The following is a 23,965-nucleotide window of genomic DNA, read 5'->3' as shown; positions in this document are numbered from 1 at the left end:
CCCCCACACACACCACCCCACCCCCTCCCCACCCACCCCAATAAGAAACAAATTTTGGGCAGCATCCATACAAAAAGTACAAAGTAGCGGATGAACATTTGAATATTGATGTTATGTTCACTGTTTAGTCTCAATCATGGGCGGCGATCATGGGGGGGGGGGGAGACATGTCCCCCAACATTTTAGGTGGGGATATAGTATCTAATATCCCCCCCAATATTTGGTGGCATAGTCTTTTTGTGTGGCTATAAATAGAAAATAATGTGTGAGATTATTTATCCAAATCATATTTGGCGGTGGCTAAAACTTCATCCAACACATGCTGCATGAAGTAAATGACTCTTCGTGGTCGTTTTTGTGACTTGTGACCGTATAGCATGTTGTCACTAATGATCGTTATCATAATGTCTGTACATCTATTGTGTATCAGTGTAAGTACGTATACAATCATATATGATCCACATCGATATGGGTTCAATGTGTTTCCATTTGACCTGTTTCCTACAAGATTTCTAACCGCAGGCGCGTAGCCAGGGGGCAAAGGGGGACCGCCCCCCCCCCTCGAGCATATTTTGTTGTATTTTTTTATGATAGCGAAGTTTTATGGTAGCCATTATAAGAGGTTTTAATATTTGTACACCAATAAATTAACTGTGTCTGAATTTTCGAAAATTCCCTGACCAACATTCTTCATATATACTACCCTCTACTCGTGCAATTTTGACCGGTCTGTTAGGGGTTGAAGGTTTTTTGTTCTATATTGGTTTTCCATAGATGATATTTTGTGCAACATTATGGGCATGTTTTGAAGTGAAATTATTATTCAAATTCTGAACAAATAATGCGCTTAAAACCTTGAAAAGTGGGGCTGACGGGTATTGTGGGCCGTTACGATAGTATTACCTACAAAAGCACATTTAAGTTTTTGAGAAATGTCATTTTAAGTATCATACATAAAAGGTTCGGACTACTTTAGTATTAAGTACAGACCATTAAATTAGTTCTTCCACTTAAACAGGACTTAATAAAAGAGAAAACATATATACTAAGGTGTCAAATAAAAGTGTGACAATGGTGATAACCAATATGAAGTGTAAAGAACATGTTTTGGTTGAGTTAGAAAATTAATTATGAAAGAATATATATGCATTAATTTACATTTAGCTTTAGGGAACATTCCAGATAGTTATAGGGAAGTAGGGAACAACGTAGACTTTGAAGTCCCGGCTTCTCGGAACAAGGTTTATACTTGCACGCAAATACAGTGACGTCACACGGCCAGCTAAGTTATGGAGGTTAGCTAACGCCTCCCTCCCTCCATCACAAGCACCCGTGAACCAAACCCCTCCTCCGCCCCTCCGAACCCCCACTTTCCATTTTAATTTCATTTCAATTTCGGTAAAATATCGAGATAAATAAGAGGCAGAGATATTGTACATTATATTCTCTTTCATTTTTTACTTTTATTCATTAGCTCATGATCTACAAAGGAAAATATTAAAAAGCAAATGGGAGACGTTAAGCGAAGGAAAACAGCTGTTATGTGATAATCGATTCAATTACCATGCACATGTTAACTCAACTCTATCAGTAATTTTGTGTACATATTTATATTGATCTACCCTTGAAAACAGTAATAAATACGTACAGAAACTACTTGTTCAATCAAACACCAACTTCTTCGGGACTCTTTCGCTACGAATATATTGTATCCCCCCCCCCCCCCCACACACACACTAACACACGCGAGCTATTCTCTCTGTCCACTCCTAACCTTACAAGACAGTGAACCTTAAGTTAATACGTTTACTTTTCCATCAAAGATTGGAAGGTATCTTAGCTATTATACCGAGTTAATTCAGTTAGCTAGCCTAGTTCCTTTCACACTTAATAGTCTCCAATGCGTTAACATAGCCGCTTCCCAGATAAGTATCATATCTACGACTACTACTTGGAATACTCCTCAAATTGATCGCTGAATCTTTGAACAGCAAATTTTTGCTAGTTTGGCCCTCGTTGTCGACGTAACCTTTCGAGTTAAACATCTTGAAACCCCTTTCTTCTGGATGACCGAATTGTCCCTGAAATGAAATTTAAAAAAAAAAATGGATAATTGAGTTTAATCGGTCGGTTCCTTTGTCTGTAGAGATAGTTAGAAGCGAAGATTATCATGACATTTTGAAGGCATTTTCATCGAACAAACTGGAATAGATTAGTTTTCTCTAAATTGTATCCATCGTCTGCTACTAGTGGGAAGTGTTGGATTACACTCGCTGGAACTCTAGAGAATAATATATGCTTTCCCTTGTTAAATTTTTCTTCCCCTTTTTCCCCTTATTAAGTTTGTTCTCGAGCAGAACCCGAAGATAACAACAAAAAATGGTAAATCTTGTCTGAAAGTATTCACGCATGCCACATGTCGGTATTGTGAACCCTTTGACCTTGAGAACTATACGCATTTATCTCATCTCCATACTGGATACTTCTTTGTGGCGTCCCAATGCGAAATCTGTGGAACCCCCCCCCCCCCTCCCTTACCGACCTTGCAAAATCGTGAAGGGGACTGGCGGATTGCAAAGTCGGCAATGACTATACAACGTGGATCGCAAAGTCGGTAACTACTTTTACGGTTAGATTCTTTCAAACACGACAGCATACAGAATCGTTGAATTCAAAGCCGAAGACATGGTGAATTATGTGCATGCTAAGTTCTTCAATACCGCCCTCGTAAACTTCCGGGGAAACATTTCATCCTCATTTACTTTCGGGGAAAACATTTCATACTGTAGTTTTGATTTAGAAAAGTTATTCAAGATTGAGCCTGGACCAAGAATACCAAACTATACTTGATCCACTTTCAACCCGACCCGACCCAGCCCCCCCCCACCCCCACCATTACACGGAGTCTGTAACCGTGTGCAGTGGCGTAGGAAGGTACTTCTGAGTGGGGGGGGAGCTGAAGACTGATGCCCGGCCTGGGGGAGGGGTCTAAGGGGAGGGGGTGTCCCCCTCCCCTTTGGAAATTTGTTGCATTTCCAGGTGGCCTCAGATGCAATTTGGTGCAATATAGCACACTTCAACACCCACTCCATTTTGTAAATAATTTTGCATTTTCACCTGGCCTTAGATGCAATTTGGTGTTCCAAATGAGATTTTTTTCTCATTTGGAAATGAAAAAGGGGTTTTCTAACTTGCGAAGCGGGGGTGGGGGGGGGGGGGCGGAATGATACTTCCGCCCATCCATATTTTTCACTGGGGGGCTGGCGCCCCCACCCCCCCCAGCCCCCCGGTTCCTACGCCCTTGACCGTGTGATCATGACGACGTCATGTGAGTATATTACGAGTCTCCTGGCAAAAGAACAGATTCTGTACACGTGATAGGGTTAAAGTTTGGTGAGCGATCTATTGAGTGTAATATTTAAATTAAACTATATCACGTGATCATAGCCAAATGGTCCACGAGAAGGATAAGCCGGCACTGGTTTTCATATACTGCACAGTTGTAAGAACTCAAGTTTTATGTTTGTTACTCACCACTCCCGCACTAAGTAGCGTGATAATCTGCGCAATCTCGTCGGCTTTCTTTTCTCCTGACGTCACGATAGCGTGGGATGGCCCCTGTCCGAGGTTGCATTGCCGGAAATTCCTGGGAGAGCTCCTTGTTCCATTCGGACACAAAAGTTGGAAATTTATCTGCGTCAAATTGCGGTTCCATTCGTGTTGGCCATTAGGGAATGTGTTATCTCTTATGGTTGTGTGTTTCACAAATGCTACGTCACCAGCGTTCTCAACAAGGCACCTGTCATAATGATCGAGGATGTCATATAGTTATTTCAATGAGTATAACTGTGAGATATTAGTTTGTGATCTGTGCTTTCGTTATGTTTGTAATATTTGTATAAACAGTCAATGTCCTCACAATTAAACATTGGGCGACGGAGCCAAGGTCATACAGGGGGCACCTGCCACCGTCGCATTTTTTTTAGAAAACCTCAAATGTGCCCTTTTGAAACATTAAAGTACGGTACCTCTCTTGGTAAATAAAGCATGACTCTTTTTTGACTTTCTCTGTGTAATTAAAAATAGGGGATATTTTCGTTGATAAATGAAAGATATAATGAAATCAAACAGGGCCTTATGGGGGAAGGGGGTAGGAGGGGGGATAACATCAAATGAAGGTCAAATAAATGGATCTGTTGTAGGCTATACTAAATCTTTCTTATAGGTTTAAATTGTTTCCTTTTAAACTGGTTTTGTGCTGCATATATACCTGCTGTATAAAATACAGGGCTTTTTGTTATATCATAAATAATTTACCATGCATATATAGCATTGCGGGCGGTATGTTAATATATTCATGTATCTCTGCGCCAAACAGTGGCTGACCATAGTCCTATCTATATTTAGTTCTAATACATTTCGATGAAAGATGCACGAACCTCAACGCTCCAGAATGGTAGTAGTATGGCTCGTGACTGTTTCGGACACAAAAGTCTTCATCTTTCCCGACACAGTTTGCACAGAGCTGAGGCGGGTTCGTTCCATATACGTCATAATCCCTGCTCTTAGCCCCCGGGACACAGCTCGAATTAAAGAAATTTCCTAATAAGTGACAGAAAATAAAAATTAAAAAGTCCTCTCGGTTATTTCATCACGTGTGGACGAGTTATTGTCAAAGCTATATATATATATATATATATATATATATATATATATATATATATATATACGTGTTTATATATATATATATATATATATATATATATATATATATACGTGTTTATATATATATATATATATATATATATATATATATATATATATATATATATATATATATATTGTCGTTTATGTGTGCGTGTGGGAATGTCTAGGCGTCACAACTGGTAACATGGACAAAAGAAATTCCTGCCATCAGTTGTCGAACAGAAGAGAACAAAAGTCATCGGTTGTCCAGACAAAGGGTTAGAACAAAGGGAACAGTTGTTGCTAATATAATAGAAAACAAGATTGGATGTTTGTGTGTATGGCTTACATGGCTTAAAATGATCTGTGATATTTTTTGATCATGACATATATTATTTTGATCATTAATATCAGATCATCACAAAATAAATCAACCTCTCACCTACGGCGGCAGTGACGTCACAACCATCTTTTCCACCTGTCGCGTCCATGTACCCATTTGCTGCAAGGAAACCAACAGGTAGCACCCACCCGGCTGTCTTCATAATACCGGTGTGGCAGGATCTCTTACCCTAAGTTTCAAAGGAAAACCACATATCTTACATAAGTTTTTCTTGTATTAACTACGTCAACATATGGAGGTATTTCAAATCGTCGCCCAATCACCTTCCCCTTCCTCCCCTACACTCTCGTCAGTGAAACATGGTTAAAGGTTTTAGGTCTTTACTTTTGATAATACCAGTCATGTATTGCTTCAAGCATGCTAGCAATTTCAATTTGCACCTCTTGGACTAAAGAAGAAACACTGCATTAAGTATTTGTACGGGACTTTATTTAGGGTAACGGAGTTCATCCATTCATCCATTCATTCATAAATGTTCCGACATGTCGAAAATCCCGCGACGCAAGGAACTTTCTTTCGAGACCCACTGTGTGTTGCGCCTCATAGTCTGAAAACCGTCGCCCTAAACGACAGCGTTATTAAAAGTCAGCATTGAAAAGATGGGAATTCCAACGTAAGAGAGCCTCGAGTGAGAGCTGACCCAGCTGGGTGCCTTACTTGTTACTTCAATTGCACTTGACCAAAGCCATCAACTGCAAACCAAAAATCATTTTGGCCGTTTTACTTGAATGGCAGTTGGGCTCAAAATGTAGTAACCAATTCCGGGGGAGGGAGGGGGGCGGGGGAGGGGAGGTCGAGACATTAGGGGCGCCTTGGTGCAATGAACAAGCTTGAACCACCTATTGCTTGGCCTCTGATTAATAATTGGATCTATAACCGACTTACCTCCAGTTGACGGATGCTGAATGAAGTCTCCGCCTTGACGACAGCTATTGACCAGTAACTGCCTGGTTGATTATAATTATAGACTTCTCCTAAAATTACTTTCAATCCATGATCCTTCCCGGCTCTGTAAATATCTCCCCCATCTAAGGTTACAATGTCGGCAAGACCAGCTGTAGATAATATGTAAGATGCATACAAGTAATATCCCTCCCATTGGGTTCTCTGCGATTGTCATTGTATCGGCTGATGGCCGGTGTGAGGAAGTTATAGAAAACCATTTCTTTTTTGTATTGGGACTCGGTGGGAATCATGCATTACACAGTAAAATTATTTTCGAGAACTGTACGGAATGCCATATATAACCATGTCGAAACATGTCCAAAAAAAATATATATAACTGCTAATTTCATATTTGTAGTGAACATTTTGGAGTTTAAATTCACACCATTAGTTGCAAAATGTCCAAAATAATATATCCAAATTTATAACAATATAAGAGTGTCAAAATATTATATATATATATATATATATATATATATATATATATATATATATATATATATATATATATATATATATATATATATATATATAAATATATATATATATATTTACTATTTCATTTATATATATATCTATATATATATATCTATATATATATATCTATATCTATATTTATATGTATGAATGGGTGTATGTATGTGTGTTTATGTGTATGTATGTATTTTTGTATGTATCAGTTCTACCACCCCCCTCCCCCCCCCCCACACACACATACCTGTGACTACGGATTGACGCCCTGCTCTCGCATGATGCGAAAAAGTTTTACTTACTCATTAACTTCATGTTAAACCTTACCAACTATGCTATCGATGCAATCAGCTTGGTTGGAAGCGGGGTAACAGGATAGTTTCGGTACCAGGCCAGCAGCCGAGAACGCGTCTCTCATTGCGCGGCATTTTTGTTGTTCTTGTTCCGATATGGTACAGAAGCGGATGGTATTTTCAGGGCATTTCTGTAGACCTAAAGAGAAGGCAAAGTATGACAAAGAAGCAAATAGTAAGGAGTAAAATAATAAGGCACCAAATACTTTCCTTCATATTTCCTTCATGGGCATGGTTTAGAGCAGGGTTGTCCAACCTTTTGCAGAGGAGGGTCACATGGAATAATTATAATGAAGGAGGGGCCGCATGAACCCTACGCTCGATTTTTCGATTTTTTGCCCGAAGCCCAAGGCAACAAAATGTGAGCACTGCGCGCGGAGGGCACTGATTTATTTTCCTTCTAGATAAAACAGATGAATAAAGTTCAGCCGCCCCCCCCCCCAATCCGCTGAGAGAGTGTCACACAAACTGACCTGTATGCAGACCCAGGAGGTTCGAATGATTGATTATATAGCTTCAAACTGTTATCAATAAATCTGCTCCCTAAATTTTCGCACCGTAGAGCATCTCGGGCGGGCCGGACGCAACCATGCGGCGGGCCGGACTGTGGCCCACGGGCCGTAGGTTGGACAACCCTGGTTTAGAGCAAACCCATGGTACGGTATTGATCGGTTATGGTAACAATTCCGTGTTGTAGTTACGATCTGCTGCTAGAGGGGAGGGGAGAGGGAGGGGGAAGAGGGAAGAGGAAGGGGAAGGGGAAGGTTCACAGGTTGCCAGTGACGTAAACAGTATTTTGAGGGTGGGGTGCAAATTCTGATTTTGTTCAGTAGGGTCAAGAATCTTTATGGACGGGCAGCTCGCGGATCAAACCGGTTACGAAAGAGGATGCGACTCCCATGTAGGGGGATGGGAATGGGGCCCTCCACCAAGGAACAAAATCACAGTTTCGACATCAAATATTGCACTTTGCACTAAATTAGGTCAATATATAGGCTTAACGCAAGGTTGTGTTTATAAAGTATTTTTTGAATCAAAAATTTCCCCGGACTGGCAATGAAGGTGGCGGGGGGGGGGGGGGTACCACGTCACATTCCTGTCCTCACCTTCAAAGCTTTCACCGTAATCACCCAAATATTCGGCATAATTATCAACTTTGACGTCAGCCATCGATTGTGTGTAGTCCTTGAAGATGAGATTTCTACCACTCCAAGCGGACGAGTCGAACATCGTAAATTCTTCATTGTCGTCTCCAGAAAATAAATTCTGCCAAAAGTAAGTCAAAACAATACGAGTATCAAAAGGTTCAACCTAAGAGTCGAGTATAACGGAACGACGAGACCATTGCCGGGCCAGGCTACATGTCTGAGTGACGGCAGACATTTTTAAAATCTCATTAGTTCAATATTTATGTTCAATTTGGTGAATGTTGATGTTTTGTCTCAAGAGTTTTCCCCGTTTTCCTTTTCTGTATTATTCCCTTGCGTACGAAGCCCGCGACTTAAAGGGGGGGGGGGGGGACACAAAATCAAACAATACCTTGGCTTATGATGACAGCGATCTTTGTGAAACACAACTTCCCCGACCAGCATCCGTTCGGAGATTATCTTAGTCTTAAATGTCGTTCCGGGTAGATGCCATTTTTGTTAACCTGCAGTGATGTCATAATATCGCTATAGGATCTCAAACATTTAACTTTCTCTTTGTTTTGTTTTTCAAGGTAGAATGTTAACATTGTTGACAACATGATGTCATGCATAACGATTTAATTAATTTATTTCCAATTACAGATAATAAAACATTGTAATCAATAAAGAAGACCATCAAGCATTGATACACACGTGGCTCGATGATGTCATATTTAGACTTGATCAAGTCTCCAGCCGTGCGTGTGAGAAAACGGTTAAGCTCAATTTGTGATAACTCCCCACATGGAATGAGATCTTTCTTAGCTGTTGTTCGTGACGGTTATCACGGTTATTTGTGTATGTCTTTGGCTTCTGCCTGATATATTTAGATCCACTTGTTAATTGTAGGTAACTCCAAAGCTGAAGGAGAGTCGTACGTTTCGTTTCGGTAGTTCTAAAACGCTCAGAAAAAGCGTTTCCTATCTGCAGGAAACCAAATCGACGCTTCACTAGACATGTTTACACCCCCCCCCCCCCCACACATCCACTTTATTTCAGAATTCCTGTCTAAACTTGTGTAAGGTTAGACTTAGATAACGGGTGGAACAGGCGTGTAGCGCGTGATCATGTAACACTATACAACACGATAAAGATATGTATTGTTATTAAAATATAATCTTAACTTGTCCACTTGACAAATATATTTTTGATCTGTTGTCAAGTTATGTGCAACGCAGCCATTTGCGTCAAGATGTAACGTTAGCGTTATTTGACAAAAAAGTAGACAGATTTGTCGTGTTATATTAACACGCTTAGTCTACAATTCGCCTGTCCCTTCAGAACCACCGTACTTAGAAAAAGTAAACAGACAATGAAATTTTAAAACGTACGGAGCTTCATCTTCGTTTATTTTGTTTGCCAAGAAAACTAGAATGGGGGGGGGGGGGGGAGGGGGAGTAGGGGAAGGCTGGGAGTGATTTGGAATAACTTAAGTCTTGAAAATTATAGTTTGAAGACCACAGTATATGGGAGCCTAAAAAGATTTCTAGAACGCTCCACTATGACTTAATAATTGACACTGACTGTGTTAATAATCTTGTAAAAGTTCCCCTTGCACACACTATCTATAACACCTACCGTAGCCGATTCAAGTAACCGCTGGTATGACTCAATAACCTCATCAGACGCTGTGCCCGACGTCATTACTGAATGACTGACACCCTGTAAAAGAGAGAGAGAGAGAGAAAGGGGGGATGGAGAGTGAGACAAAATAAATCTACTTTCACATTTCATGAACTTCTCGTACAAATAAATATATATCGCAAATTACATAATGGCTTGAGCAGGGCTTATCAAGTGAGTTCTTACGAACGCTGGAATTGTCATTGGTCAGCGCAAAGGTTCTTAGAGAGGCATTTGTTTTTCACCATAGATAGATCATGGGTAAATGCCAGTACGGCGACCAAGCCACATGCCTTAGAAGCATGTATACCCGATTTGTGCCATAGTGTAAGCAGTTTTTGCAGATCGGTACCCAAGTCTTCCGGCGGGCGACATTTAGGCCGCCTATTTAGAACCCCATATTCAAGTTGTGAGTGGTAGGGCTATAGGTTGGATGTTAAAGATGATAATGTCCATGACGGGGACAGGGCTGTACTGAAGTATATTATCTACGTTAATATTACAATGCATTGACAGGATGTTATTTATTGGAAAGAAAACTCCCAAGTTTACTCAGCTCACTCGATGGCATAAAACGAAGGGTTGAGTGAAAACGTTACCCTTAAATGTGCAACATAGTTAGGTATGTATACGGATATCTATTGGGCTTGCAATCCAAACATCGTCTACAAATACCCCCCCCCCCCTCCTCCCCCGCACTTCCTACCGACCTACCCTTTCGCTAAGATCATCCGTACTACCATATGGATACCGTACTATATAAATACGTACCGTTGAAATGTGACAGTTTGCTGCATCGCTAATAGGAGCTTGACTTCCATCTTTACAGAGGAGACGTAAATCGTCAGCTGTGACGCCAGCAGCCCAATAAGGGGCGTTTTCCCCGAGGTTTGCTTCAAGTGTGGCAGGTTTAATAAATGCCACTTCTCCTCTTCCTTCCAATAGGCACCTTGAGTTTGAAAGAAAAGTTCAAAATCTAATTTCACCCTTGATTGATTGATTGATTGATTTGGGCGTTTTCGTTCATTTGCAAATGTTTCTAGTGGCATTAAAGGGGGTGAAGACTCGCCCAAAGAAACGTTTGTCGGTAATCTGACATAGTTTCGAATGAGATGTAACTGAAGTGTTAGACACCACCATCGGTCCCAGAAAATATACACACAGCTTGCCACCTTTGGTAATTAGACACTAGTGTACAGTCAATACATGCAGCTACGGTCAATACCCACAACACAGTGGACATCTCAGGTCCAGATAAAGATAACAAGGTATCACGTTTCATTAGTGTCTGCATGTTGTGATGATGTGCCGCCATGGAGAGCGTCACCAAAAAATGGTCAACTTAATGCAAATATTTCCGTTGTCTTTGTGTGGTGCGCAATGTAATGTTTTGTAATTACAATTAATATGTTATATCTGTTTATTTGTTTAGTTTAAATTTCAGACTTGAACTGATGCGACCCAGGTCTTCTACCTATATATATATATATATCAGCATTTGGAATGGTTCTGTCTACATATGCAATTCAATCATATGTTATTTTGCTGTCGGTATTTCCCTTTAAAACATTCTACCTTCCGACCATTCTCCACCACAAACATAATTCTATGGAAACAAAAATGGATATTTCAAGGTGTGAATCCCAATTGTTAGATTGATCAAGGAATGGTTTTGACTTAATCAGACTGAAATGTAATAAACTCTAAATCGAATTCTACTGGAGCAAATTAATAGTGTTAAGTGTGTCATATCTCTCATCCCTCCCAATACGCCCTCCCTTGAACTTGCAATCACCCCCCCCCCCACCAGAAGATATATACAAGAAGATGAATCTGTAGGAGAAACTCAAGGAGAAGGAACATTTAATACGTTTCCGATGACGTCCTGTCTGAGGAAGAAAGACGAGAGATTGGAAGACAGGGGATGGTATAGACATTTATGACTTATGCCTCACGTTTACACCTAAGCTTGTCAACAAGGATGTATAGTTTCCTCAACTGATCTTGTCAAGGTTGAGGAGTTAGAGGAGGATAAGAAGAAGATGGGACGGGAGCATTTTAACGTTTCGTAGCTCACCGTAAAGCTCCCGAGTAGCCGTTATAGGGTTCAGTGTCTGCATCACGACCGCAGTCTCCGCTACAGAGATCACATAGATTATCTACGTCATCATTGTAGGGATTATTGATGGCCAATCTGGCACCTGTCAAAAAGATTAAATTACTGAATATATTAGAAATTCTCCAAATCATTCATGTGTCGTGTCAAATAACACCAGCCGACTTATATCCATTGTCATAATGTACACAGTAGCCTAATAGAAACGCTACAGCGTGCGTTATATGGTATTTGCATGTATGTTCGAATAATAATATTAACTGAAGTGTTGTAAAGCACGTAGGCTTAACAGAGACATAATACATTGAAGGATAAAATAATAGCAAAATCGATGAAAGATGAGCTTTTAATCCTTACCCTTCCCCTTGTGCAGGAGAGCACAGCTATAGACTGAGAGCATTGAATGAAACTAGCCGAATAAGTATACACTACAGAAACCCAATATGATTCGAAGACTATTATACCATAGGCCTAGTGATAGAACGATGGCTTCTTTAAGAACAAACATCATCGCTTCATGATTATCTTTAAATATTTCCCTCTCCTAATCCACACGTCAACCTTCTGATTACGGCACATTAACCACAATTTTACATTACATAATATATGATCTGACTTAAAACATGTCTTTAGACTTCCTATTATCTATATTCTACCGAGAAAAAAAAAGAAACTTTGCCTATGACCTCTATCCCCTTTTCCTTTCCCCGCCCCACCCGCTCATTATTCCTTCTGTCTTTAAAGATTGGACTTACCAGGAGCACAGCTAGAATTGAAGAACTGTGCTGCTGATTTCACGTGTTCCTTGCAGCCTTTAGACTTCATCTGACCAGATTGGAGAAGATAGCCGACGGGAATATTCCAACCTGCGGTGCGACCTACACCAGTGTGGCAAGAATGCGCCCCTTTGAGGTTCGTCAATCTCACGTTAGTGTACGTAGCTCGTGTCACTGCGATACCATAATATCCTGTTGATCCTGGTAAAGTAACGCAATATTGCTTTAAAAAGAAATACCATCCGCTCTTCTTTGAATTCAATTACAACATTGTCATGAATTAAATTTTAAAAAGGTAGTTATACAATGATGTAACACCTAGTTTGAAGTATTACCGAGTCACAAGTACATGTTTAAAAGGGGTTGAAAGCGAAGGAGTAAGAAATTACTTTGGTCTTAATTTCCCCGACCTTCCTTCCTTCCTTCATTGCCCAATTTGCGTTTCTTCATTAATTTGTAACAAATTTACAAAGCCTACCGAGACAATGTACAGCTGCTAACAATCAGGTTGCTATTGTTCAATTTATAAAGCTGAAACCATTTTAGATGCTTTCACCATTGAAATGATTTCACCTCCTGCAGTATAATTGCAAGTAATTATAATTAAACGCCTCGCAAAAATTATCGCCATATAAGAAAAAAATCAGAAAATTGAAAGGTTTTATCAGTTTTCTTCATTTTGTTGGAAACTTGACTATATATAATTAACTACACAGTGAACCATTTGATACTGTTTAATTTTGTAGTGGTAACGATTTATTTCTTGGTGGGGGGGGGGGGTGGTCGAGGGGTGGGTGGAGCCGCGACATTGCCACGCCTACTTCAATTCAGGGTTAGCTATTGTGTGTAATTATTCCGACTCGTAACTTACCACCAGAGTAAAGTTCCTTCATAATAGGTTTCATACCAAAGACTTTGCCAGCTCTAAAGACGTCACCACCGTCCAGCGTGATAAGGTCTGCACCGCCCTCACGGATAGTGATGAGGCATTCCTGTTGTGATTATAAAATACGAAAAGAAGTTTGTCCTTCATTTCATCCAGGGCTACTAGAAATTACCAAAATTGATCAAATGTAGTTTTTCATGGCTTTTGTCAGATTATCCCAAGTCTTCGAGAAGGATCAAACAAGTGGAGAGGTGGAGTGGCAGTGGCAGATGGGAGGGGCTGTGTTTTACGAGCGGTCGGTGTCAGCAGGGAGAGGCTGTGTTTTAATGGGCTGTCGGTGCCAGGAGGAGGGGCTGTATTTTGTGGGCGGTCGGTGCAAGGAAATGGGGGCTGTGTTTTATGGGCGGTTGGTGCCAGGAGGGAGGGGCTGTGTTTTAAGGGCTGTCGGTGCCAGGAGCTGTGTTTCATGGAAGGTAGTAAAACCACCGTGGTAGGTTAAGAATCATTGAAAATCATGAGAATTTTTTTTTTGGGGGGGGGGGGGCAGTGCTAATCACCTTTATCCATTGGATCATAGAGACAATCATGTCACCATTGCCACTTTTGTTCCTTATGTATATTATGAAAATTAGAATGAATTATTCCTTATTCCATATTTCGCGGGACACCTATTTAACCCGGTGGACCGATCGCCCACACCATTTTCTCCCGTCAAGATCGCCTTTACTTAAAGATGTATTACAAGCCAATGATTCTGGCCCTTCATAGATACCGTAGGTGGTAAAACGCGTAAAGGATTTTGCGTACGCATTTCGCTTCGACGTTATGACCCGCACGGCCAAACATATACGTTATATATATATATATATATATGTATATGTGTGTGTGTGTGTGTGCGCGTGTGTGTGTGTGTGTGTGTAACCTTACCTCTACAGTGGGTCGTTCGACACAGTGTACAGTAGGTGTAAGCTGGTGTTCAGCAAAGACCTGTGACATGCTAAGGCATTTAGCGTATTCAGCCGCGGTAATGGTGCACCATCGTGCAGGTGGTTCTGGTGCTGTAGAGAAATAACATTTTTTTTTTAACTTTTGTCCCCTGTTGACCTTTGACCTCAACAGAAAACGATATGTTCTTATACTGAATAATGTGGAATTCACATACTTAATATGAAGATCATCCACTATGTACTTTGTTTTCAGTGTTTACAGAAATAAAATACAATGTGCCATATATTCGGATATACCCATACCCACACACACACGCACGCACATAATGAAAACAAAATAAAACAGAATGTTTAAATTCGAATTTTACGTCGAAATGTCTCCTGTTCATTTCAAAAGTAGTAAAATATTCGTGCAATTATTTATGATGACATTTTTTTTAAACTGTTTTACAGATTGTAACGTTGCAGGGGTCTCAGGTTTTTACAGGACAGACGATTGATGTAGAAAGTCAACACCAGAAGAGACGACAGATAGACAGGGTTCTCTGTAGTTGCAGTTTACAGCATTAATTTTCGCCGCTTCTCGGAAACAACAAAACGAATTTAAGTGCATAGGTCTATCCTACAAAACTAGCTGAACAAATTTACAAGTATATATTTACAACGTTGCTCATGGAGCACAAAATCCTGACCATTAGAGGTCTTCAAATAATTCTGTCTGAATGATTTTTGTGTCAAAATATCTTCTCCTTGTATAGCCTCAGTGACTGCGGGTACAGTGAATTGCTGAATGGTTTACTCGATAAAAGCTGTTATCATTGAACCATGCTAACAAGATATTCACAATGCTAACAGCTAGCTCATGAAAACAAGTTTTAACATTGCGCAATGCTAATAGGATATTGCGCACAATTATAATTATATAAATTTATAAATTAAATATAATTCTCACATGTTAGTATTACATCAAACCAACTAAAGGTCAGATGCTAACAACTCAGAAATCTAGCTTTTGGAAAGAAAATAAGAAAAGAACCCTCAGAAAATTTAACCATTGGCTCAATGCACACCTACTTTCCCACAGAGAGCCAGACTGGGGAATTAAAGTAGAACTGTATACAGTATGTACAGCATAAGAACAATAATTAAAATGGGGAAAAGTAAGAATAAATGAAGGGGTAACACCCTTTACACTTTCCTCCTTCTCTGAAAAACTTACTCGTCTCGAGTAAGGTGTAACACAATCACACAGTTTCTTAAAACAAAATGTTTAACATTATTCACTTAATCTGGTGTATCTGCATTATCAGGTTGGTCAGAAACTATCAGATATACTGATACTGTTATATTTCTTCCCAGCATTAACTCGTTTAGTGAAAAAGCCTGTGGATTCGTGAACAGCGAACCTGTGGGCCATGGTTAGATACGGTAGCCACGTGTCTCGGTCTCTTTGGTCTGTGGTCCCAACAGCAGCTAACATGTTCTCCAAGGTTCTATTAAATCTCTGTACCATACCATCTGACTGCGGGTGATAAGGAGTTGGCCTGGTTTGTCAATGCCCAGTAACTGGCATATTTCCTGAAATATGGCATATTCAAACTGTCTTCCTTGGTCGGTGTGTAATTCTCTTGGTATTCCATACCTGCAAAATGATTCTTAGACCAGAATATCAGAGACCGTTTTTGCTTCCTGATCAGGCATAGGGAATGCTTCTGTCCATTTTGTAAAATAGTCTGGTAAAACCAGGATATAATTGTTACCCCTCTCTGAGATTGGTAGAGGACCCATTATGTCCATTGCACAGCGTTGCATTGGTGATCCTGCTGCATAGGTTTTCATAGGAGCTTTGGCTTCTTGGTACGCCTTTTCTGGCTGAACATTGACGGCAACTCTTGCAATATAGCTCCACTGACTTTCTGTAGCCACTCCAGTAGTATCTTCTCATCTATCGTGCCAACGTTGTCTTGAATCCAAAATGTCAAGTTAAACGGTGATCATGTACGAGGTACATGATTTCGTTCTGGAGTTCTGTCGGTACTATACTAGTTGCCACCAGATAGAGCCATCCCCGTACAGAAATCTTCTATACAGAACGTTCTGTCTGATTATTAGCTCCTCCCACTTCAACCAATAGTTTTTCAGAGTGCTTCTTCCAATGGAAACCATTTCTTAGGGCGGCCTCTCCTTTTTCATCTCCATCTGATGATTGCATCGATGTCTACATCTGCCAGTTGTAGTGTTTTGAATTCTTCTTGGATCCACTTTTCCGCACTGGCCACCATTTTATTTTTCTTCTGACTCAGAATTTAAGCAGGCTCTACAAGTCCCAATGACTCAGCTGGTATACTCCCATGTATCTTTCCCATAGTAACCAAATCACTGTCTGGAGGAATCACCACAGTCTCACTGACTGCGACTCGGCAAACAACTGGCTTCTGCTGTATTTCTGCCCCGCCAACCGTCATAGAGCCAATCTGTAATTTATGTTGACTTGCATCTATGACGAAGATGAACTTATGCAGGAAGTCCAAGCCCAGTAGTCCTTCAGAGTCGATAATTGCTACGCCAATCTGATGTTCGAGCTTCTCATCCTCCACCTCACGAAAGTTGCTATCCCTATTATCCCTATGGATGCTATCTCTTCACTCATCTGTTGTAAGGGTGGCCGTTGATTCTTAGGAATCTTGAAGTATGTCTCCGGTTGTAGAATGCTAACAATTGCACCAGTGTCTACCAAAAATCGGGTTGCTGCTCCAGAGAGGATGGTGTCCATATATAACCCGTCATAGTCTTTGTGCTTACTGAAGGCTGTTCTCACGGCACCCTTTTTTGGACTTCCTATTTCCCTGCCGGGCCCCGGTCCACTTGTTGCGCCATCTCTCTCAGTCTCATTTGGGCAATTACTTTTGTAATACCCGTATCCTTTACAGCCAAAATACTGGACTTTGCTCATGTCTCGTTGGGTCGTCGACCTCCTTGATATGGGCGCTGCTCAAGTTTGTCATTCATGACCCTGAGTTGTTGATTCATCAACTTGAGGAGTTCTGCAAGCTCGTTGCTGTTAGCCCTTTCTCCTGCCTGCACATTCCTAACAATTTCCAGGGACTACTCGTTGGCGCCCGGCAACTTGAAAAGCCTTAATCTCTATAGCCCCCTTAATTTCATCATCAAGGGTGGACGGTCTGGCCTGGTAAACCCCAATTGTAGGTCTGGTTCTGTCAGAGCATCTAAGAAGTGGTCCCTTGCTATGCTTCTTGTAAGTCTGGTGGGGCTCTCGGGTAGACCTGTTTGCTTAACCTGCGTACCGCTTGTCCTTATTCGGGGAGAGTTTCATCCTTCCTTATTTTTGGTTGTATTCCGACAATTTCATGTTGGTGTTAGAGACAGAATCTTCTTTTCAATGCTTCAACCAAACAGTAGAAGCCTCATCTTAAGGTTGGGCTGATGTTGGCCAGGGCAGCTTCGGCATTCTCCTTGTAAATGTGCTGTCAGACACATTGCCTTTGTGTAATCGTCCCATCGGTTGAGTTCGGCGATGAGTTCGAACTGGGTGAGGTAGTCTTCCCACGAAGACCTTCCGTTATAGGTATCTGGTCTTTCATTGAAAGTTGTTGTAGCCGACATTCGGATCGGTTGAGGATAATGCAGATAATTGCGGCTGCCACTGTATGAGGGGCAGCAGTGTGGAGTCTCTTGACTTCCCTGCTGATGGTCACTGTCTCGTTGCGTCTGCAATTTGCTGAGGTTCTGCTGTCTCTTTGGTTTACCCAGTTGGTCCTCAACTGCCTGGTGGATCCCTGTCCGTCTCATCGACAACACGCCAGAAGTCTTTTAATGCTGGTTTGTTCAGAATGTCCATCTTGGTATGAAAAATCCCACCGCTGCCACCAGATATAACGTTACCGGAATAAGACGGATGATATAGAAAGGCAGCAGCAGACGAGACAACAGATACACAGGGTTCTCTGAATTTGTAGTTTACTGATTTATTTTCGCCGCTTCTCGGAAACAACAAAACGGATGTGCATAGGCCTATTTTACAAAACTACGAAACAAATTTACAAGTATTTACAACGGTGCTCACAGAGCACAAAATCGTGAACCATCAGAGGTCTTCAAATAATTATGTCCGAAAGATTTTTGTGTCAAAATATCCTCTCCTTTTCTAGCCTCAGTGACCACCGCTGGGGGTACAGTAAATTACTTATGTTTTACTTGATAAAAGCTGTTAGCATTGCACCATGCTAACATGATATTTCGCAATGCTATCAGCAAGCTCATGGTAACAGGGTATTGCGCAATGCTAACATTTAATCATTACATCATGCTAACAACTGATGGTCAGATGCTAACAACTCAGGAATCTGACTCTTACTTGAAAATAAGAAAAGATCTCCCAGTGAAATTAGCCGGTGGCTAAATGCACACCTACTTACCCACAGAGAGCTAGACTGGGAATATACAGTAGAACTGTATACAGTATATATGGCATAAGAAATAATAATTAAAATGGAGAATTGAGAAAGTACAAAAATTAAACACCCTTTACAATATTTAGGACCAATCTTATTGAAGTCAATATAAATAAAATGTAATCAGGTCACGTGATCATACCTTTCCAAAAGAGAAAATAACACCCCGTTACACAAGGGTGGTGCGGTGGTTAAACTGTGGTGGTAAAGGGTGACTTTAAAAGGGAATTGTCAAGTAGTCCATGAAAAATAAGTTAATACTATAACGTTTCATAAGCTAGTTCGGATTTTCAAGTTATACCAATTTCAAATATGCTAAAACGCTGGAACGCTCCTTTAACCCCATTATTATTATATTATAACCTCAGTACAGTATCATGGTATAATTGCTAATAAACAAAACTAATGTTCTATCAAGTCAAACAAACGTGTTATTTCCATATAACGAAAGGAGTGCAACATTGCATTACATTCAACATGATTTGTCAATATCAAATTTGTAATCGTACTGATTGCACGTTTTGGTTTTTTTTTTTCGTGAGGCAATAAATGTTCTCAAATGTGGTCTGTGTCGCACCTGAGAACTATCACATATCGATACTGAAATCCTGCTTAAAGTCAACAATTAACCTTGGAGGTATACTAACACATATCCGTGTAATGAGATATCGTTAGATAGGAGAAAATATGAGTATATTGTTTAGTAGGCCTATATGAGATTTAAACACAACTTGCAAAGCATCAAAACGAAGAGGAAGAAAACGAAACACAAACAAGAAAGAAATGAAGAAATCTGAGTGAAAATACTCACAAGATGCTTCTTCTGCCCAGGCACCAAACAAAAACAGCAACGCTAAATATAAACGTATCATTTTGTCAGTTTTACTCTTGTCATCGACGCGGGTCTTTAATTCTGATGTCTGGGTGAGCCTGGGTCTCCGTGCGATATCTTCTAGCTGCTGTTGGAGCGCAAGTGTCGGCATCACGGAACCTGTACATCACTTTTAATGTTTTTCGTGATCTTACGAAAAGTAAGATCCAGTTCACATGGCTACAAAAATTAACGACATTCTATTTTGTTATTTTTTCTTAACCCACACGTTTTCCTCGATAGAGCTCGCTTACCTGGAAACGGAAGATAATCCATTCCTAGATTTCTGGAATTGTTGTTGTCGTGGTATCTTTATAACCGTTAGATAACATAGCAAGGTATCTTGATCATCCACTTTTTGCCCCTTGGTCTGTTTACAGACCAACGCATTGCTGGGTTCATGTTAGAGGCGAGTCGTGCGGATAAATACGATTAACATTTGTTACTTGCAACATTTTTGCAGCATGATACCCATAAACAGATCATATTTCGGTGAGCAAACTAAGATACCGTCCTATTTTCTTTCACCAAATTGGAAAATACAAATGATTGAATCAATGATTTAATTATTCGATTCGCTCCTCATCTTTAATAATTTGTTAAAAATTAATATAAACCTTTATATTTATAGTCATATTAATAATATTAAACGTTTCTACGTTTTTTCTTGCGCGAGTCTTCACACCCTTTAAGCACCAATATAGGATGTGAAATAACACCAATATGAACAGAGGGACACCTTCAATGGTACAATCACGTATATACAGCAGGAACATGTTTTTACCTATAGAGATGGCAACGAATCTAGACTATGAACTTTCACCTGCAAAATAGTCACATGGGTTGAGGGCGTTCTATATCTCTATTGTATAAGGTAACCTTAACCCCAAGGCAAGTGCTATAATGTTACCAAAAAAATGGTATTCTTCTGGGGAATCCCCTGTAGTGACGTCTGCGTTTAAAGGCGTTCAAATGTTAAAGACAAATGTTCTTGTGTATCGTCTATTTACTGACACCAGTCCATTTTATCAACGTCGGGAAGAAGAAGGCATGGAGGAGGGGAGGAGGAGGAGGAGGAGGAGGGGAGGAGGAGGAGGAGAGGAGGAGTAGGAGGAGTAGGAGGAGGAGGAGGAGGAGGAGGAGGAGGAGGAGAAGGAGAAGGAGAAGGAGAAGGAGAAGGAGAAGGAGAAGGAGAAGGAGAAGGAGAAGGAGAAGGAGAAGGAGAAGGAGAAGGAGAAGGAGAAGGAGAAGGAGAAGGAGAAGGAGAAGGAGAAGGAGAAGGAGAAGGAGAAGGAGAAGGAGAAGGAGAAGGAGGAAGAAAGAAAGAAAGAAACCCCACCATCCTTCTTCCAGGCTAGATCCCCTATATCATGTTTTCAATCGAAGCAATTATGTATGTAAATGTATATGCATCGACCGTTTACATATATCAATGACGTATGGTGGAGCAGGTTTCAATGCTGGGTGGAGAGGGGTAGGAGAGGGGTGGGAGAGCGGTATTGAAACAATTTACATGCATTGAATATTTGTATATATCACTGACGATTGCTGAAGAAGGTTTACCAATACTGCAGCTCATGTAGGGGCATCTGTACTGTTGAGTATCTACATGTTATAGAGTGAAAACTTCTATCTAGACTTAGAGACCACATTACTTTTCGTGATTTAGTGTGTATAAGTCAATGGGGCTTTTAATGGGCGTATGCTACCTTAATGCATTAATAGATGGCGCTACATAAATAAAAATTGATAGTAACCACATAATTTTGGTAACATACTATGACAATATGGAAACTGTATACCAGGTTTGTGTAGTTAGATATAGATCCTTTAGATTTTTTTACTTCTTGAGATATAAAAAAAGGCTATTTGACTATGTTTGAGTGTTCTTTTAAGTAACAAAATCTTACTGTTAACTTAGAAAACTGAAGGAAGGGTAGTTTCTCTCTTAATTCAAGGTTTTTTACCCAAAGGGCACATGACCACCTCCCTCACCCCCATCCCCCCCCCAAAAAAAAAAAAACTTGGCAATAATAACTGACATGGAAACTCACCTGTGAAATTTACAGCCATCGCAATAACCACTGGCGAAGAGAGCTAGGAAATTTTCCGATGCTTTTGGTACTTTATGACAGAAGACCTCCATCTTGATGTCACCGACGTCTGTATGCAGGGTTACAGACTGACCCCGAGAAAGAAAATGGCAAGAATGATATCAGAAAAAACCATCACAGAACCGACAAACCATTGACCACAGAAAGTGGACAAAGACAGGTACTAGAAGACCTCAATGTGTTGATCATAAGTGAAAGCCATCAAGAATATCAAGCACAATTTTAATATAAGAGACCAAAGTAAGACCATTTAAAACTGCTATGTACAATTAAATATATCCTGAAATTACCTTTTGACTTTCAAGTAACTGTATAAACTAGTACTGGGCTTTGATACTTGTGGCCTGTATTTTGTGCCTGTGCCTTAACCCTCCCTCCCGTAAGACAATGGGCTCTGAAAAATGGATGCACAATACTTCAGAGGAAAGTCACAACAATTTCATTTGCAAGCTGTATGTAATGGGATGACTCAGTGTATGTAAGTACTAAGTACTCACTTAAAAGAATAGTCCAGGTCAAAATTTATCTTTGATATATTAAAGAGGAACATAATCTAAGCATTCTGATGAACTTTGCATTAAATTCCTGTGTACCGTTTTTGAGATATTGACAGTTGAAGTTGCTTGTGAATTAAGTTTTAAAGGGAGAAAATTTTACAAGGTTGACAATTTAAGCCATTAGCAAAACTTATAAACTGCTGCAGTATGTCAAAGAATGATGTGATATAGAAAAGTGGAATTCTACATAGTTAACCGAACAGAAACAAACTTAGAACAGAACAGAATGTTCTCTATGTATGTAGGCCCAAACCTATCGACCAATACAGCCTGACAACTCTACGGGAGACTTAAAAAAGTCTAAACATATTGTTATTTTGTTAATAATAAAATAGAAAGAAAATGGCATACATAATTCTTATTATCATATTGACAAAATAGATACTTCTGGCTCCGTCGTATCGATGATAATTGGTGCCAAATTAAAAAAGCTCAAACAATTTAATTCTCTTCATTATGCTCTAAGTTGACCGTTCTACTTGTCATTGATGTTCTCCGTTAGGCTTTGATTGACCGAGTTGAACGCTGTGATGTCTTTAATATAGACTACGTAACTTTGTCTCAACAAGTATATACATGTATTTAATTTAAAGCTGCTTAGACGAATCGAATAAGTATCAACATCATCAGAGCACGAGATGGACAACGATATTGTGATTACGTCATTGACGGAAGATCAGCTTTTGTCAATTAGGTTTACATTTAGAAAATAAATCAATCTTCCAGCAATATATAACGTATACTTATACAGTAGATAAGGCTTTGCGTAAAACGTCTCGCTTTCTATTCAGTAAATACATTTCCAATTGCAGTTTATTTGCTTTACTTGATAACCTTTTATTATTCCCAGGTAAAGCAGACCTGCTATTGTTACTAGAAAGACTCTTTATGAATTCGAAAAGTAATTAAAAAAAGATATTGAATGTTCACAAAATATCACTGAAAACGCATATGCTCGTTATTTGAAGCAATGAATAGACTCGAATTGTAAGCATTGTTATGACTCTGAATAGAGCGGGGACTGGTTATTTACCTACCTTACTGTAGATATATTAATGATAAAATTGGTTGAAGCAAATCATTAAAAACAAAATTGACTGGGAAGTTTAATGACAATTTTTTAATGAGCATCATTTTTTTCTTTGCACTTTCAAGTTCATTCTTATTAAAAAATATCAGTATACCAATATAATGTAGATAGCAAATTGGTTCAAAATGTTGCTTAAAAGCCTTGGAAATCAAGATTGATCAATTTCAATTCAATGTTTGAATATGCAAATATGTCAAATGGCATGTATTAATGAAGTAGTGCAATGAGTATTTTACCTAACACTGCAGTAACTGTGGATATATGTATCTACCTTTAGTTTTCTCTAAGTATCAGTCGTCATAAATGTCATTTAATTATGCTAATGTTTGTGCTATTTGCATAAATTATGTCTTCTTTTTTGACGATGGGGTATATTGTGGGGTAGGTTGCTATGAATAACTTTCAGTTAATTGGTTAAAGTAAGCACAACTACCTTCTTTGATGTCCAAGTGACGTTTTCAGAATTGT

General features: G+C 39.8%; 1 protein-coding gene across 2 annotated transcripts; it reads right to left on the bottom strand.

Moving 5' to 3' along the window:
- Nucleotides 1–1,438: 1,438 nt before the first annotated feature.
- LOC139974165 (melanotransferrin-like) lies at nt 1,439–19,863 on the bottom strand. Of its 2 annotated transcripts, XM_071981125.1 has the most exons (14): nt 19,677–19,863; nt 14,374–14,504; nt 13,432–13,552; nt 12,540–12,761; nt 11,746–11,869; nt 10,440–10,617; nt 9,624–9,707; nt 7,965–8,124; nt 6,833–6,997; nt 5,975–6,144; nt 5,129–5,258; nt 4,440–4,602; nt 3,535–3,799; nt 1,439–2,081 (listed from the first exon to the last, which is right to left on the bottom strand). In XM_071981125.1, the coding sequence occupies exons 1-14, from the start codon at nt 19,846–19,848 to the stop codon at nt 1,872–1,874; spliced, it is 2,295 nt and encodes a 764-aa protein (XP_071837226.1). In that variant the 5' UTR covers nt 19,849–19,863; the 3' UTR covers nt 1,439–1,871. The 2 variants fall into 2 exon arrangements, with proteins under 2 accessions (XP_071837226.1, XP_071837227.1); XM_071981126.1 differs by lacking the exon at nt 14,374–14,504 and having other exon boundaries at nt 19,677–19,797.
- Nucleotides 19,864–23,965: the final 4,102 nt, after the last annotated feature.

Source organism: Apostichopus japonicus, chromosome 9 (genome assembly GCF_037975245.1).
Source record: "Apostichopus japonicus isolate 1M-3 chromosome 9, ASM3797524v1, whole genome shotgun sequence".
Taxonomy (NCBI): Eukaryota; Metazoa; Echinodermata; class Holothuroidea; order Aspidochirotida; family Stichopodidae; genus Apostichopus; species Apostichopus japonicus.
Note: the sequence above shows the minus strand (reverse complement) of the source record. Positions and strands in the feature narration are given on the sequence as shown.